General features: G+C 31.0%; 1 protein-coding gene across 4 annotated transcripts in view; it reads right to left on the reverse strand.

The window, feature by feature from the left end:
* Positions 1-15,921, reverse strand: part of LOC145263720 (uncharacterized) — a 372,649-nt gene that overhangs the window by 86,119 nt on the left and 270,609 nt on the right. For all 4 annotated transcript variants that reach the window (XM_080120684.1, XM_080120683.1, XM_080120685.1 and 1 more), the window contains 3 exons: positions 15,609-15,779; positions 11,421-11,513; positions 8,572-8,716 (listed from right to left, as the gene is read on the reverse strand). In XM_080120684.1, the coding sequence (XP_079976810.1) occupies positions 8,572-8,716; positions 11,421-11,513; positions 15,609-15,779 (409 nt within the window). The remainder of the gene's footprint in view (positions 1-8,571; positions 8,717-11,420; positions 11,514-15,608; positions 15,780-15,921) is intronic.

A 15,921-nucleotide genomic window follows, 5' to 3' on the forward strand; every position in this document is an offset into this window, starting at 1 on the left:
AATCATGGCTGATAGAATAAGAACAATCTACTTCTGTCAATCAGATAATAGATTCAGGTCAAAATTATACATAGATTCTGAAGGTCAACACTATTTCTGACTTTGACAAGATGCACCTAAAGGAAATTGGAGGTTACATCGGCTAAAATTTTGTCAAAATAACATCCAGTAGAACAGTCATCCTAATAATCCAAGTTGAGAACATTAGTCCAAATAATACAAATTAATTCTCATCTCAAAAAGTTTGAAACATAAAAAAAAAAGTTAAGTTTATGGGTTTTATGAAAAATTAACTCCCGTGGAGCTCTTTAGTGCCGAAACGCAATACCTATTTATGCTATAAATTGAACGCAAGTGGCTATTTTACTCATAGCCAGGAAATAATTGGTGGTTCATACCTTTTCCCAATACTATTAGTACATAGATGGCTACATTAGATACAATAGGAAATTAAAATTGGTATATTGCCATTTTTATAAACCATGATAATATTCATTAGGTCAACTATGAACACCTTGCTGATAAATTAGGGATTAATTTAGCACCTATGGAAAATAGTTTATATAAAAGTATATATGCTAGGGCATTTATATTATTTTTTTATCCTATATATATATATATATATATATATATATATATATATATTATGTTGACCGGATTTTAAAAGTTACATCTAAATACCATTTAAACTGATAAATCAAACTTTGATTCTGACTTGCAATTTTCATTTGTTATTTTTGCACCATGTTATTGGCAAAAAACTAAGGTATAATTCATTAAAAAAAACAAAAATAAACAAACTGAATCTGATTCAGTAGTTTGCTAATATGGAGACATTCTTAAATAAACACCCAAAAGAAAAATCAGCTAAGGAGAATAACTCATTCTTTTCATAAGAGTTATTGTTTTTTATTTGCCTTTTTTATTTTTTTAAATTTTTTGCTTAGATATGGAATCTAATCAAGAAGGTATGGTTATAGAGTATAGAAATATTTACAAAACAATTTTAAATGTAATGTTGGATCAGTAAAGCTAGATGTATATAAAATCAATTAAATATTTATTTTCTTTAACTAATTCTATGAATAATTGAGTGTCTTTTGTTAAGTAGTTCATTAAAATAAAGAGTCATTATAATCAGAAAGATTAGGGAGCATAATGACCATGAATTGTACATAATTAGAAACAGTAGCAGTGATAGAAGGTAAATGAAGGCTGAAAAACATGTAACCATTATTTAAGGCTGAAATATATCACAGCAATGGAAATATCACATGAATATAAACAGGAAGGGTCTAATCACATGAACTTTTAAAGAAAGGGTAGGCTCAAGAAGAGTCAGATCATATGAACTGATAAAGAAGGGGTGAGCTCAAGAAAGGTACAATCACAGTTAAAAAGTTAAACTCAAGAAAACTCCAACAACATAGACTGATAAAGAAAGAGTGATATCTAGAAAAGCCTGATCACATATATTGAGAAATAAAGGGTGGGCTCAAGAAGATCCCAATCACATGAACTGGTAAAGAAATGATGAGCTCAAAAATATGATCAAATGGATAAAGAAAGAAAAAAATGGACCCAAGAAAGGTATGATGACAGGGACCTAGATGTAAAAGGTGGGCTCAAATGATCAGAGGGAATGAAATATAAAATGTTATGCTCAAGAACCTGATTACATGGACCAAGAAAAAAAGGGTGGACTTAAGGGCCCAATTACACGGACCAATGTTCGCTTAAAAAAAAATATGAGCATGTGGATGTAAACAGAAGGAAAGGTAATAAAATTGTGGTTTAAATGTAAATACAAAGGAAACGTATACATATATATATATATATATATATTTTATGTATATACACATATAATATAAGGTGATATAATATATTGTGTATAGATTTTTAGTATTTACTTCAACAGTTCTCAATACATGAGTAAAGATTAGTGTATATGTATATATATATATATAATTTAGAGATAAAATAGGTAGGTGTGTATGTACACACATAGAAATTGTCAAATGAAACAACTACAATAAAATCTATTACATAAAAAGTAATTTTTTTTTACTATAATCACCGGAAAAAAACATTTTTGGAATTCAACAATTTTAAAACATTTTTTTATATAATTAACCCAAATGTAAAGTGCATTATGCTGTTAACCATCAAAATAATTGAAATAAGATTGAAAATATTTATATTCCTTCTTTTATATCATATCAAATATTATATATATTTCAATACTTACTTTAATGGTACCTAATACACCAGTAGAACGTAGTAATAGTATACAATATAAACTTATGATAAGCAAGCTACACAGAAACTTTTTTTTTCATGTATTAAGAGCTCATTGAACTTATAAAGAATGAAACATTTCGGTGTATCTTACTTGACATAAGTATATATATATATATATGCTCATTGTAATTATTTCATGTATCTACATAAAATGTTATAAGGAGATATTTTATATATCAATTTTTAGTATTTACTTCAATAATGATTAATACGCGAGTGGAGCGATTCAGTAAGTTATAAAAATATATGGCAATTTAGCTATACAGAATGCATTCTAGCCTGACAATTCCTTATGAGGATAAAATGTGGAAGATTCTGTCTAGCTTAATTGCCATATATTTTCATAACTTACTAATATATATATATATATATATATATATATATATATATATATATATATATATATGTGTGTGTGTATATACGTGTGTGTGTGTGTGTGTAGAGAGAGAGAGATGGGGGAGGATTAGAAAAAATTGATGATGAAAAAATTGAATAAATTACAACATTTATTGATCCATCAAAAGTTTAAAGATGGATTTTCAAAGATAAGCTCTTTTCATCAGAGGATTAACATTAATAAAAAAAAATGCATCACTGGTTAGCATAAATTTGAAAATATATAAAAAAAATATTGCAATTTATTCTATTTTATTTGTCAACATCAAATTTCCTTATTTCTGTAATTGCCTTACCTAGTATACTGAGCTTTTTATTATCTTGATAGGTTCTGATTTTAAGATAATATTTATCTTTATAATTCTCTCTCTCTTTATATATATATATATATATATATATATATATATATATATATATGAAAAAGAAAGGATAGGGATGATTTGGTTTTATCTATAAAAAAATCAAATAACAATAATGATTAAAAAAAAAAATACCCTTTTTTTTTTTTTAACTTTCCTCGTTTCTTCAATTAAGTACCAAATATTATCAAACTTTAGAAATAAACAGAATGTTTGCAGGCACAAAAAGTTAAATTTTTTAAAAACAATTAAATAAATTTGCATAGATAAAATAAAATTGCTTTCTTTTACCTTCTTTATATTTATAAAAAAATAAATTAATTCAAATTTAGTCCCAATAATCAAGATTTTTCTTCAAATAAATGGTTTTGATTTTACAAAAAAGAAAAAATGTAAACTTTTTTGTTTATATAAATTTAAATCTGTGAACATTTTTTATATAGTAATGATAAAATAATAAAAAAAATAAAAATATATTTTAAGCATTTTGATAAATGTTAGGGAGAGATCAGAAGAACTAGTTGAGCATAATCAATAAAATAAAATGTTTGGTTAAACATAAATGGAACCAGGCACTATTCAGGAAAATTGGTAAAGCACCAAAGTACCTGGCAAGCATCCACACTTTAATTAGAATTTTAAAAATTGGTTGCTTTCCAAAATTTGACCTAATAATAATTAAAAAAAAAACATTACAGAAAAATATTTATGATGTACATACCAGTCATGGAATGAAAATGTCATACTTCAAAAAACATAAATTGAGTAATATATATATATATATATATATATAAATTTGTTTTTGAAGATTTTTTTAATTATAAATCATAGTCAATACAAGACTGATTTTGATCTCTGTAGTTCGAATTGTGTTGTCTCTTTATTTATTGACGATATCAAAGTGAACCACCATGCTAGCTTCCTTATAAAATTTTATTTTCTTAATAAAAAACAAGGACTACTTGATCAATTTATGTGATTTTTGGAATATGGCATTTTTGTTTTGTGATGGGTACTTACATCATAAAGATTTTTTTGTATTTTTTTTTATCAGGTTTAACTGGAGAAGAACCGACTTTTTTTTTTTTTTTTTTAAATCGACCAAACTTTTATATAAATACTCTGATAGACTAAAACTCCAATAGACTAAGATTCTTTAAATATCAGTGTACTTCAATAACAATTACTTAAAAAAAATTATTTAAAAGTTTACTTATTACGTGGCACAATTGTGAGTATTGATCTCTTGTTTATGTGTGAGTGTTAAACTTTGGCAGGAAAAAATGCTCCCCATCTTAAATGTTTAGGTTCACTAAGGATTCATAATAATGTTCTTGAATCACTCTGACATTGAAAATAGTGAATGTTTTGCGCTACCTTAGATTAATACACACATAATCAAAATGGTGACAGTCACAATATTATGTTGTAAGTAAAATTTAAAAAAAAATATTCACAAAAACTATTACACTGAGATTTTAAGAGTTTATGTCTATTGGAATATTTATTCTCGCCAAAAATTGAACAAGAATGAGACATTGCTTTCAAAACTATGGGAGAGGCACACTATCACATCATACATACAATATACTATCATAACATACTATCACATCATACAACATACTATCACATCATACAACATATTATCACATCATACAACATACTATCACATCATACAACATACTATCACTATCATATCATATCATATCATACATACAACATACAGGCAGAATGTTTAGAATATTATTGTACATTAAGATTAAATGCTGGTTCACTCAAAACGAAAACTGAGATTCTACTTTATTTTTTGGCAATTATGAGTAAACACTTAGAAAAACCTTTCAGTAAAAATAAAAAAATAAAATTTTACACTTTAGAATTATGGATATACTTAGCATATACATTTTAACGTAAACTAATTGCCAACTTTCCAACAACAGCTATTTTCTAATTTTAGATTGTAAAAAAAAGGGGGGGGGGCGTGATATCTGCTGCCATTCGGACTTAGGGAGAGCATGTTATAATATTTCTTTAATTTAAAAGAAAAAAAGTTTTTTGGATAAAAGGTTTCCAGGCTATTTTTTTAAAAATCATAGACCTTTGACATATGCATACATTTAAAATTATGATTGGTGCTTATTCAGATTAACACTTATAGCGAAAAAAAAAAAAAAAAAAAAAAATTATTATGTTGTACATACTTGCCACGGAATGAAGATTGTATATAAAAAAAAATTTAAAAAAAAAAAAAAAAAAATCACAAAAATTGATCAAGTACGTTCTTTAATTAATGAGAAACAAATTTGGCTCTTTTAAATGACCAACAAGGCCATGTTTCTCTAGAGAACATAAGTGATCATTTTGACAGTTTCCACGTGCATTTGGATTGTCTCCCCTTGTCATGCATTGATTTCATTTCTTCCACTCTCATTGAAACTGGGTAAAATTTAATTGAAATAAAACTACTTGATTAAATTACGTAATTTTTTAATTTTTCATCTTCGTCCCATGACTGGTACGTACAGCATACAGACATTTCTGTATTTTCTTTAATGTTAAATGCCGCCATAAGTGTCAATCTGAGTAAACACCTTCGGATTTCATTATGCATGCCCTTTATCATACGTCTTTAAAACATTTGGTTAGAATTTTCTGGCCCCAAAATAAGTGATCATATCGTATTGAATTTATATATGAAACTGATCCCCCACATCAAATTCTAAAAAACATTTTTTGTCCTGTTTTTGATGTAAAGTTTTTCAGAGTGTTTATATGTAATCACCTAAAAAGAGTAGAATCACACGGGGTGGGGGGCAGAACAGGGTCTACATGTACAAATTTCCTACTTTTATTTCTGACTCCATGAACAATCACTTTTTGGAACCTTTTCCTTTCTTCTTCCACGGTTTAAAATGATCAAAGAGTTTTTTAGAGCCAGCAGCTTTTTTGTTCTTTTGAGAAACTGGATTCTGAATTTGTCCATCATCGGCTGCCGTTTGATTTACCACCAACGGATCATCCGAACCGGAGGCCGAACGAGGGAGGTCAGGCGAAGAATTGCTTTGAGCAATCATGTTTGAGGGGCGGTGCATTGGGGAATCAAGGATTTCAAAGAGATCGTCATCAGTATATTTCAACTGAGCTGCATCATCATCATCTTCAACATCCTCGTCCGAAGTATCCCCAAGGTCAGAAACAATGGAAGAGACTTTTTCATCTCTAGTCGAGCGAGCATTGTCTTCGGTTAAATGCATGCTTGGATTATCACTCGACTCAGAGATCTCGGAAATTTGAGAGGAAATGGGATGCGCAACTGCATCACTAGTCATTTGAAGGGTCATTTCTTTCCCTAATAAATTTTGCTGACCTTCGTTGTTATTTGTGTCAATAAGAGTCCTGCCTTCCAAGACATCCTGCAGAGCTCCAGAACACACACTCGTACTTGCTTTCAAGCCAGAGCAAATATTTTCTGTCTCTTCTTTGTCCTTGTCAGATATTTTTGCCTCTTCATTTTTCTGCTTGATGAGGGAGGTTTCAGAACCACACAAAACATCTTCAATATGGTCTCCTTCTAAGTTAGCCTTTTCAATATTATCGTCTCCAGAAACTGAAGGACTTTTAACCAGTTTTTCATCAAGCTCTGTTTTGCCGTCAATCAGATACGTATTGTCAACGTGAGGATTTGTTGCCATATTATTAGCAAACATATCTTCATCAGACACCTTATCAGATTTATTTTCTGAAAATGGTATAGTCGCATCAGAATCATAAAGTAGAGCATCAGATGGTCTGCTAGATTGCTCTTCAACCTGACCTTCTACCAAAGTTTGGTTTGCTGTAAGAGCGTTACCATTTGATAATAATGATGTCAGGGCATCTGTCATATCATCTTCAGTTGTCTCATTGGGCGATGTTGGTGTAACTGTCTCATTTGAGATACAAGTTTCATCTTTGAATGGTTTAGAAGCATCAGCTTCAGAAGATGCAGTTTTAGAAGACAATTCATCTGCCTCCATTACGTTAGATGCATCAGCTTCATCTGGTTTGACTAAATGCAGGTTTTCTTTAACATCATCGCCTATCGATGACCTTACAGTCATTTGGTCCATCTGACTAGGTAATTCCTCAGGTTTTTTATCATCAACAGGGTCTCTCAGGGAAAGCAGACTATCTACAGGTACATCTTGAAGAGAAAGGACATGCACTGGCTCCTCATTGTGACAGTCATCCCCGCCAATACTAGTTTCATACGAATTAGAATTGCTTGATATGTTAATATTCGGCATGATAGGATCAACGGCAGATTTGGTTTTATATTTGTAACCTTTCCGCATCTTTTTATTCGGAGTCGAAGAGACAACATTACCATAGAAATTAATTTTGTCATCGTCATTACTATCATTTGTACCCACAAGAAAATCATCATCCAGAACCTCTTCGTCTGTTGACGAGTCATCACAAGAAGAGTCGCCTTGTTTTGCAACAAGCTTCACGCCGTGTGGACTATCGTCGAAATATTCAATGTCAGTGTCCATCTGGTCGTCAGAGGCATTGTCTGGGCAAGATGCAAAGTTAGGCATGTGGTCATCATCGCTGTCAATAATAACAGCCTTATTTTCCAAACTCTGATGGACCACAGCATCATTATTATTATTATTATTATCATCAGGAGAACTTTCTTGATGGACAATCTCTAAGTTCTGATCTAAGTTATATATGTTCTTGTCAGCACGATTAGGAGGCATGACATTTAAGTTTCCATCTTGGTCTACCTTAATGCTATTGTAGACATCGTTGATGAGGCTATTAGCTATAGAGGTTACTTGATCCGAAACAGGATCCACACTGCTAACCTTCAACGGAGCATAGACACTACCCTCACACATAGCGGACCGAACACTCTCGTCTAAAATATCCATCATGGGTGAATCGTCAACCGAACTTTCAAACAATTCACACGAATCATCAAACACTACACGACTCGAGGATTCAATCAGGGAAGAGGGAGGTTCCTCGCCTGTGAAAGAACGGTTCTTTCGTGATTTAGGAGACTTGGGAAAAAATTTAGGGGACATGGGATCCGACACTGAATTCACTGCATCATAAAACTCTTCATCTTCATCACTCCACGCAGAAGAGGTCAAGGCTATTGAACTTGGTGGGGAACTTTTGTTAACGTAAAGTGAGGAAGAATCAGACATGTGGTTAAAACTTGAGGAAAAGTTGGATTGGGAAAAAGAACTTTCGGAAGTATCGATGGCTGTTACAAATGATTTTGAAGCAATATTTGGAGAAGAAATCATTTCAAGATCATTAAAATTTGAGTTAACATTTTCTCCATTTGAAATCAAATGGAGCAAATCAATTGAAACCTGAACACCAACACTGCACCGTTTGGGAAGGGCAGTAGTAGGTGGAAGAAGATTTGCTGCTGCTGCTGAAAAACCGCTGCTTGTATAAGGTACAGTAGTATTGTTACTTGATGCAAGACACTTAGAGGATAGCTTTTGTGTACCTAAGGACGGGTCCATTTCACTGGCTAACCGTGAATTCACCATTCCCATTGTAGGCAGGCCAGCTGTCAGGGGACCATTGGGAGCTGAGGCCTTCACTAGGGTCCATTTACCCTCATCCGATATGATTATAGCAAGACCATTTTCCTGAAAATATGCATTAAATAAAGATATGTGTAATATATATATATATATATAGTCGTGAAAGTTTTTTAAAACCTGTAAAACTATAAAAGCAAACAGTGTCTTTTGTTGAAAAATTATTTTATCAGTAAGTTGATTAATTTCCTGCATTGCTGAATTGTTTTACTTACATACAATAGTACCAATGTTCTTAAAGGGAGCATCAGTTGTTTACCATGAAACACTGTTTTGAGGATTTAAAAACAAACAGTATATTAAATCATGGCTCCCCAGCAGTGTTGATCAGTGCTTATGCGTATAATTATCCCAAGTTAAAAATATTCAGAGAATGAATTATGATGAAGTTTATACAAGAGTGATCAATACAAAGTAGTATAAGATTATACTGTTCATCGCTACCCATTCGTGAGTATGTTTCAACTAGTTATAGATAACTAGAGACTGAACTTTTGGAAACACAACATCGCGTCATGAAGTCTCTAGTTATCTATAATTAATTGATTGAAACATACTCATGAATGGGTAGCGATACCTAAATGTTTCTATAAAAACAAACAATGTGTGTGTATATATATATATATATATATATACACACACACGTTTTGTTTTTTATTACCGTATCTTTCTGTTAAGTTACATTATTGTTTCAGCTACCCGGCCGTTTTTTTGGCCGTCTGTAGCTTCCTCATACTTTTACAGAAATTTCTGTAAAAATCTAAGGAAGCTTCAGACGGCCAAAAAAACGGCCGGGTAGCTGAAACAATAATGTAACTTAACAGAAAGATACGGTAATAAAAAATAAAACGCGTATTTGCTTTACAACAGTATTGAGCACTTTCTTCAGTTTTTATTAATTACCATTTCTACTAAATATATATATATATATATATATATATATATATATATATATCTCATTCAAGCACTAGCGTGTTTGAATATATGGTTAAGTGTCAGTTTTAGTCATTTAGAACTGCTTTAAAGCTTCACCACTCACTCATTTTTTGGCCAAATTTCAAACAATTATTACAGTTCATAGATCACCTTCTCAGCTTTATTGTGAAAAAAAAAATTTGAATTTTCGTTCAGTAAAACAAAACTTATGATGAATTTACTGGTGTACAAAATCATAAAATAGCATAAGGAGGTGAGCAACGTTTTTTTATGACTGGTTTCCATAGCAACCATGTCGCTTCAGTGACTACTGTTGCTACCAATTCACCACTCTCACGAAAAGAGAAGTAACAAGTGAAACAGAGAATGAAAGAATTAAAGGGAGATAATTGGGGAGGATTTTATTGAAAACAGACGAGTGCCGTACATTGTTATTACATATGTGTATGTTATGTTTATGGGGGCAAAAAAATAAGACTGAAATTATACAAAGAACAAATAAATATTTACTGGAAGTCTGGAAAAATAATGGATTACAATAGAAAAATGCGAGCATGAAAAGTAATATGGTTAAGCTTAAACATGGAAAAGTAAAGGACTAGTTGTTAAAACTTGAAAAGAAAAGGACAATATGTTCTAGTAAAAAATATAATAAATTAAATATTGCAGCATTAAGAATTTTAAAAATTCAATTTATAACATTATATAATCAATTCTTAATGCTGCATTATTTTAAGTTATAAATTTATTATATTTTTTACTAGAATATCTTGTCCTTTTCTTTTCCATGTTTAAGCCTAACCATATTACTTTTCATGATCGCATTTTTCTACTGTAATATATATATATATATATATAACACAAAATTTTACAATAATGTGGGATTAGAGCTGTAATAAAAATATTCTGATATTATAGTAACTTTCTTAAATTCCAAATTCATTAAAATTTAAACACTTCCAAAGAGAAAACAAAATCATTTTAATCAATTCACATTGTCATGCAACCTCTTTGAGACTTGAAAATTTAAAATCACTGTTTAAAACAATATGTGGATGAAAGCAAGATATCACAGAAAATTTAGAACATAAACAAATAATTTTTTTTTTTTCAAAATATTGCATTGTAATGGCTTCAATCTTGTGTGACTGCTCATGGATGAATGATAAGAGAAAAAAAAAAAAGAAATCCCTAATGATATCTTTTTCATTTACTTTTTCTAATTGACTTATACAATCTGTTGCATATGTTGGTCTCCGTAGTATGCCTTCTTTCAACTCAACCTCCCATTCCTTCCAGAATGCCTTTTATCTGCCTGATATAGTCTCATTTGTGGCGAGAGTTTGCGCTACTCACACGTGATCGTCAAGCACAAAAGCAACTGTGTGTCACCATTTTTTTTTTGTCAAGCAACCGAACCCTACAAAGCACACATACACACACTAGTTAGGTAAGTTACAGTTTTTCCTACAATTTTTTTCTCATATTTCCGATTATATGTTGAAATGACATCATTTTGCATCTGTTATTTACAAGATTTATGTAAAATGGTAGATAACTCAGTTTGTCAATTTAAAGTTTTCCTAGAATGAATACAAGTAATAGCTCAAAATGGTAGTAGCCCAATGGATAATTGGAAATGTGAGAAAGAAATGAAGTTTATCGCTAAAATTCTACTTCTTAATTTTCTTATTATTTGGAACCGATATCTTACGCATATACTTTAATATATATATATATATATATATATATATATATATATATATATATATATACACACACTAAACAAAAAAAGATTGAAATGGTTAATACTTACCTCAATTAACTTATCTCTTTGTTCAATTTGAAACTTTAAATTTTTAAATTCTATCTCTAAATCACGGTAGGATCGTTTTTTAGATTCTAATTCCTGCAAAGAAAAAAAAAGACAAGTGTTAGAACAGGATGGTAATTCATTGAATTTCTAAAAAGTAATGGCAGTCTTGTATACATAAATGAAAGTGACAATTTTTGAAAACCATGAAAACATTTACTAATATTAAAATTATATGTATGTGAAATTTTACTAAAAAAAAAAAACCCCAAAAAAAAACAAACAAAATGTACATAAAATCAAAAACTATGGTGAATTTTGGTGATATTTGAGCTTCAAATTTTAAGTAAATTTCAATGGGAAAATCAAACATTTTTTTAAGTAGCTTTTAGATGAAAATAGATTTATCTCAAGAATATGAAAACAAGTTTAACTCTTGCCTGAAAGATATTTTTTTGCCTCAAAGATATTCTGAGAAGAGTTATGTCCCTTGAATAATAAATTGTTATGCTGCCAAACAAAATAAACTATGCTGATATAAAATTGAAAAAAATTTCAAGTTCTTGCCTCTTATTCGTGTTTTCTTTGTGTTTCAATATATCAGCCATTGAAAGTTTTAAAAAATTACATCATCTATTAGATTCTGTTGTAAGCACCAGCTACTTTTAATAATCCAAATATTTTGTTCGCCTGGATTTATTTGAGGTGGATTAATATTTTTGTTGAGCCTGTTCTAGATCCAGACAATTTGTCAATACATGACATATTGTGCAGATATAATGGCATGGTATGCACACTAGAGCTGCTTCCCTATCAAGAAAATCAGAACAAGTGATATTTGGGTGTCCTATATGCAGTCTTGATAATATCACTCATTCTTTTCTGGTCATTTTAGAAGGATTATCATTCTTTTGTACAATTTGTTCTTTTATTGCATATAATTTTTTTTTTTTACATGGAAGTCACCACTTATCAAGGCCCGGAGGCTACTCGGGGATAAGGGTTACTGCATGTACAGTCATCATTGGAACAATATCGTAGTAATCGTTAGTAATTATTATTGATGCAAAAGTTCTACATCTTTTTAATGGAAATCGCTCAAGACCAGGCATGAGGTCACTTGAAATAAGGAGCTAACAAAAATGAAAGACGATTATTACAAAGACAGGAGATATCAATTGACCTTAGTATTTAAAAGACCAAGGATATAGGTAGGAGGTAAACAGTTAGCAGGAAGAGAGCTCCACAAGCTCAGAGTTCTAGAAAGCAGACTTTTTATGGACAAGGCATGAGGCCACTTGATGCAAGAGGCTAACAAGAATGAAAGATGATTATTAAAAAGACAGGAGACGTCTATTGATCTTAGTTTTGAAAAAAAAAAAAAAAAAAAAAACAAAGCTGTAGGTAGGAGGAAACAGTGATCATTTCCTAACTCTTATTTGATATTTGTTAATTATTGGTTTTAAACTTGTGGCAGGAATTTTGTCCTTTTGTAGATTCCAATTTTAGAGTTTGTTTTGCTGCCTTGTGCTTTGTAATATGATGATCTATGTTGGATCTGAAATAAGTTCAAAAAGATTCCGAATAAAATATTTGAAACTTTTGTTTATAAAATTACGTTTTTGGAAAAGGTACAACTTCAGTTCACAGGTTTGACTTGTTTTTTTTTTTTTTAAATCATTTTTTGAACTACTGTTATCATTTTGAGTGTTATTCTCACAACGTCTAACCTCCGATCTTCTTGAAGTGTATCATGTTAAACTCAGAAATCTGTATGGAACTTAACAGAATTCTTTATTTAATCTACGGGAGTAGCATACTCTCATTCCATCAGTCATGACTGGGTAGAATTCTTAGGTAATTCGCAATTATATTCTTAGTATTGCCTGCACTGAGGATTGAACATTCTACCTCCAGAAGAGAGTCACTTAAAACTAAGTAGTATTTTATCCAACCACTTCTTTAGCTCGTATCTTCTGATAGTTTTCGTTTTGAGCTGTTTCACCATTTTCTTTTTCATCTTTTGTGCCAGTTGGTGAACTGTTATTTTAGTTGACTTTGTGGAGATCTCCTTCATCTTCAAGTTTTCAGCTTCTTTTCTCCTTCAATTTGAAGCCCTCACGCTTTCTACCTCTGTATCTTCTTTTTTTTCTTTCTTTCTTCAAATCATGAGTCTAGTTTGCACTAATCGCAAAAGTAAACTGCTTCTCAATTCAAAACTACCCTCCTCCACGGTTTCAAGTGAGAAACAAAAATCTTGCAATGGAGTTAGCCTCGTTTTGACCGATGATGCATGAGCTGTGCCATTTCATCATGACTTTGCTGCCATTCACCTTGGAAGTTTACCATGTCTCTAAACACATAAGTAAACATGCACGATGCTGCATGTTCAATGTGATGCGTATATGCATGACACAAATGGCATATCTGCAGTAGAAAAATATTTAGCTAAGAAGAAAAACCACCCTAGAAATTGCCCGGCATCTTTAAAATAATATTCTGTTGGATATGAAGGTTCATGCGTAGAAATCAGACCACTTCAGATCTTATAGAATTAATGTCCACTCCAGATAATAGCTTGGTTAGTAAGATTTTTATGTCCAGTGATAAAACAGTCCATCATTCTCAAATAATCTTAAATGACAGCAATATCTATATATATTTCAGCAAAACAGGCAAAATAGATTAGTTTAGCCTTTATTGGCCTGAGAGACAGAGGGACCTTAAAAACAGAAACTGTTTGTATTCAATGTTTGCCCTGACTGAAAGTTTGTAGAGAAACTAATTATCATTGTAACCTCTCAAAATAAAATATTTTAGTTTTAAACTTGAGTTGCGATTTCGCTTGCAAAGAAAATCCTAGTGTGACGAAACCACAGGAGTGACATTATGATCAGTATTGAAATCAAGCACCAAATTTAGATAAAAGCAATTAGTGGGTGTTCACTGCTATGCAGTGAATGCAGACAAACAAGTTCACAGATATAGAAACAATTTGTCTCCTCTTGCTTTAGTGAGGCAAGTCTCCACCACAAAACCCATGTCAAAAGTCCAACAATTTAAAAAGATAATAAAGCACTTTTGCATTATGTGATTGTAAAGAAGCCGTGAAATTTCATAGTTAAAAAAAAAATTAAAATAAGCATATTCAAGATAAACTGCAGGTTTCAAATTTACATATAATGTAATCATGGTATTTCTATGGCACAAAACTGATGCTGACACAAATGTTTCCAATTGCAATTCACTGAACACAAGAAAAATGGCTAAGTTATTGCCAAATAGCCAATTAGTACCAATATTAAATAAAATAGCTTTTAAATTTTTTCTGTTTTTATTTATTTATTTTTGCAAGGTGTCACTACTTATCAAGGTCCAAAAGCCACTCAAGGATAAGTGGTAAATGAGTGTCACACCATAATGATGATTGGGCAGAATTTGATTATTTAAGAGGATAGTACAACAAGAATTTATTTACATTGGACTTGAAAACAACTATATTGTAGTTATCTGAGTAGCAGTTCTAGGAAAGAAACTTTTTTCATCAATGTCGATACCTCCTTGTAAGAGCTGTAAAAACCTAATGTTGTCATGGCTTCTGTTGGGGATAGACATGCGACTGGGGACTGCTTGTGAATGTCATATTCCCATGAAACTTCCTTCTTTAGAGAAAGTCGGTTAAACCCTCATAGTGTTAGTGCCGTTTCAGTACAGTAGTACCCAACCCCCTCCCAAACTGCCAAAATTTGGAATTATCTTTCATCTTATAGTTTTTTTTGCATTCTGAAGGTCTGAACGTTTTCAAGTCTAAAGTAAATAAATTATTTCTGTAGATGTTGCACAGAGACATGTGAAAAAAAGGCAAAGAAAAAAACTATGGTTCTTGTCTAGAACTCTCCCTATATTAAAAAATAAAAATAAAAAATAAAGAATCCGTCTAATGCAAATACCTGTGATGTAATGAAAAGATCATATTCCAAGTAGTTTTATTTTTAAATAAGAAAAGTAAATTTAATGAATAACTGAGGAGTGATTATAGAGAAATTCTGGACAAGAACCCAAAAATACATTAAAAGTTGAAAAAATAAAATAAAATAAATATAAAAAAAAAACACATGGCCATGAATTTGGAAACATGTGAATCAACTTCCATTAGTTTTTCTATGAATTTATTTATTTTTTATTACTTACTTTACATTTATCTCTAAATTCTCGCTGACTTTCAATGACTTCTTCCTCTCGTTCTTCCAACTGATCTTTGAGGAGTTCGACCTCGTAAACTAACGACTGCTTCTCATTGTGCAACTGGGCTGTGCCCATCATCGCTTTCTTGTACTTTTCATCCAGCTCAGCCAGCTGGGACTAAAAAAGAAAAACAAAAAATAAATACAAATAAGAAATCAACACAGTTATCATAGATTGAAGACAAACTTCCAGTTTTACCTTTTCATGTCATAGGATCATTGGACCCACTGTCTAACAATTTCATTGCTGTCTTTATGAA

The sequence above is a fragment of the Euprymna scolopes genome, chromosome 39, assembly GCF_053919585.1.
Source record: "Euprymna scolopes isolate OS-2025 chromosome 39, ASM5391958v1, whole genome shotgun sequence".
NCBI classification, from domain to species: Eukaryota; Metazoa; Mollusca; class Cephalopoda; order Sepiida; family Sepiolidae; genus Euprymna; species Euprymna scolopes.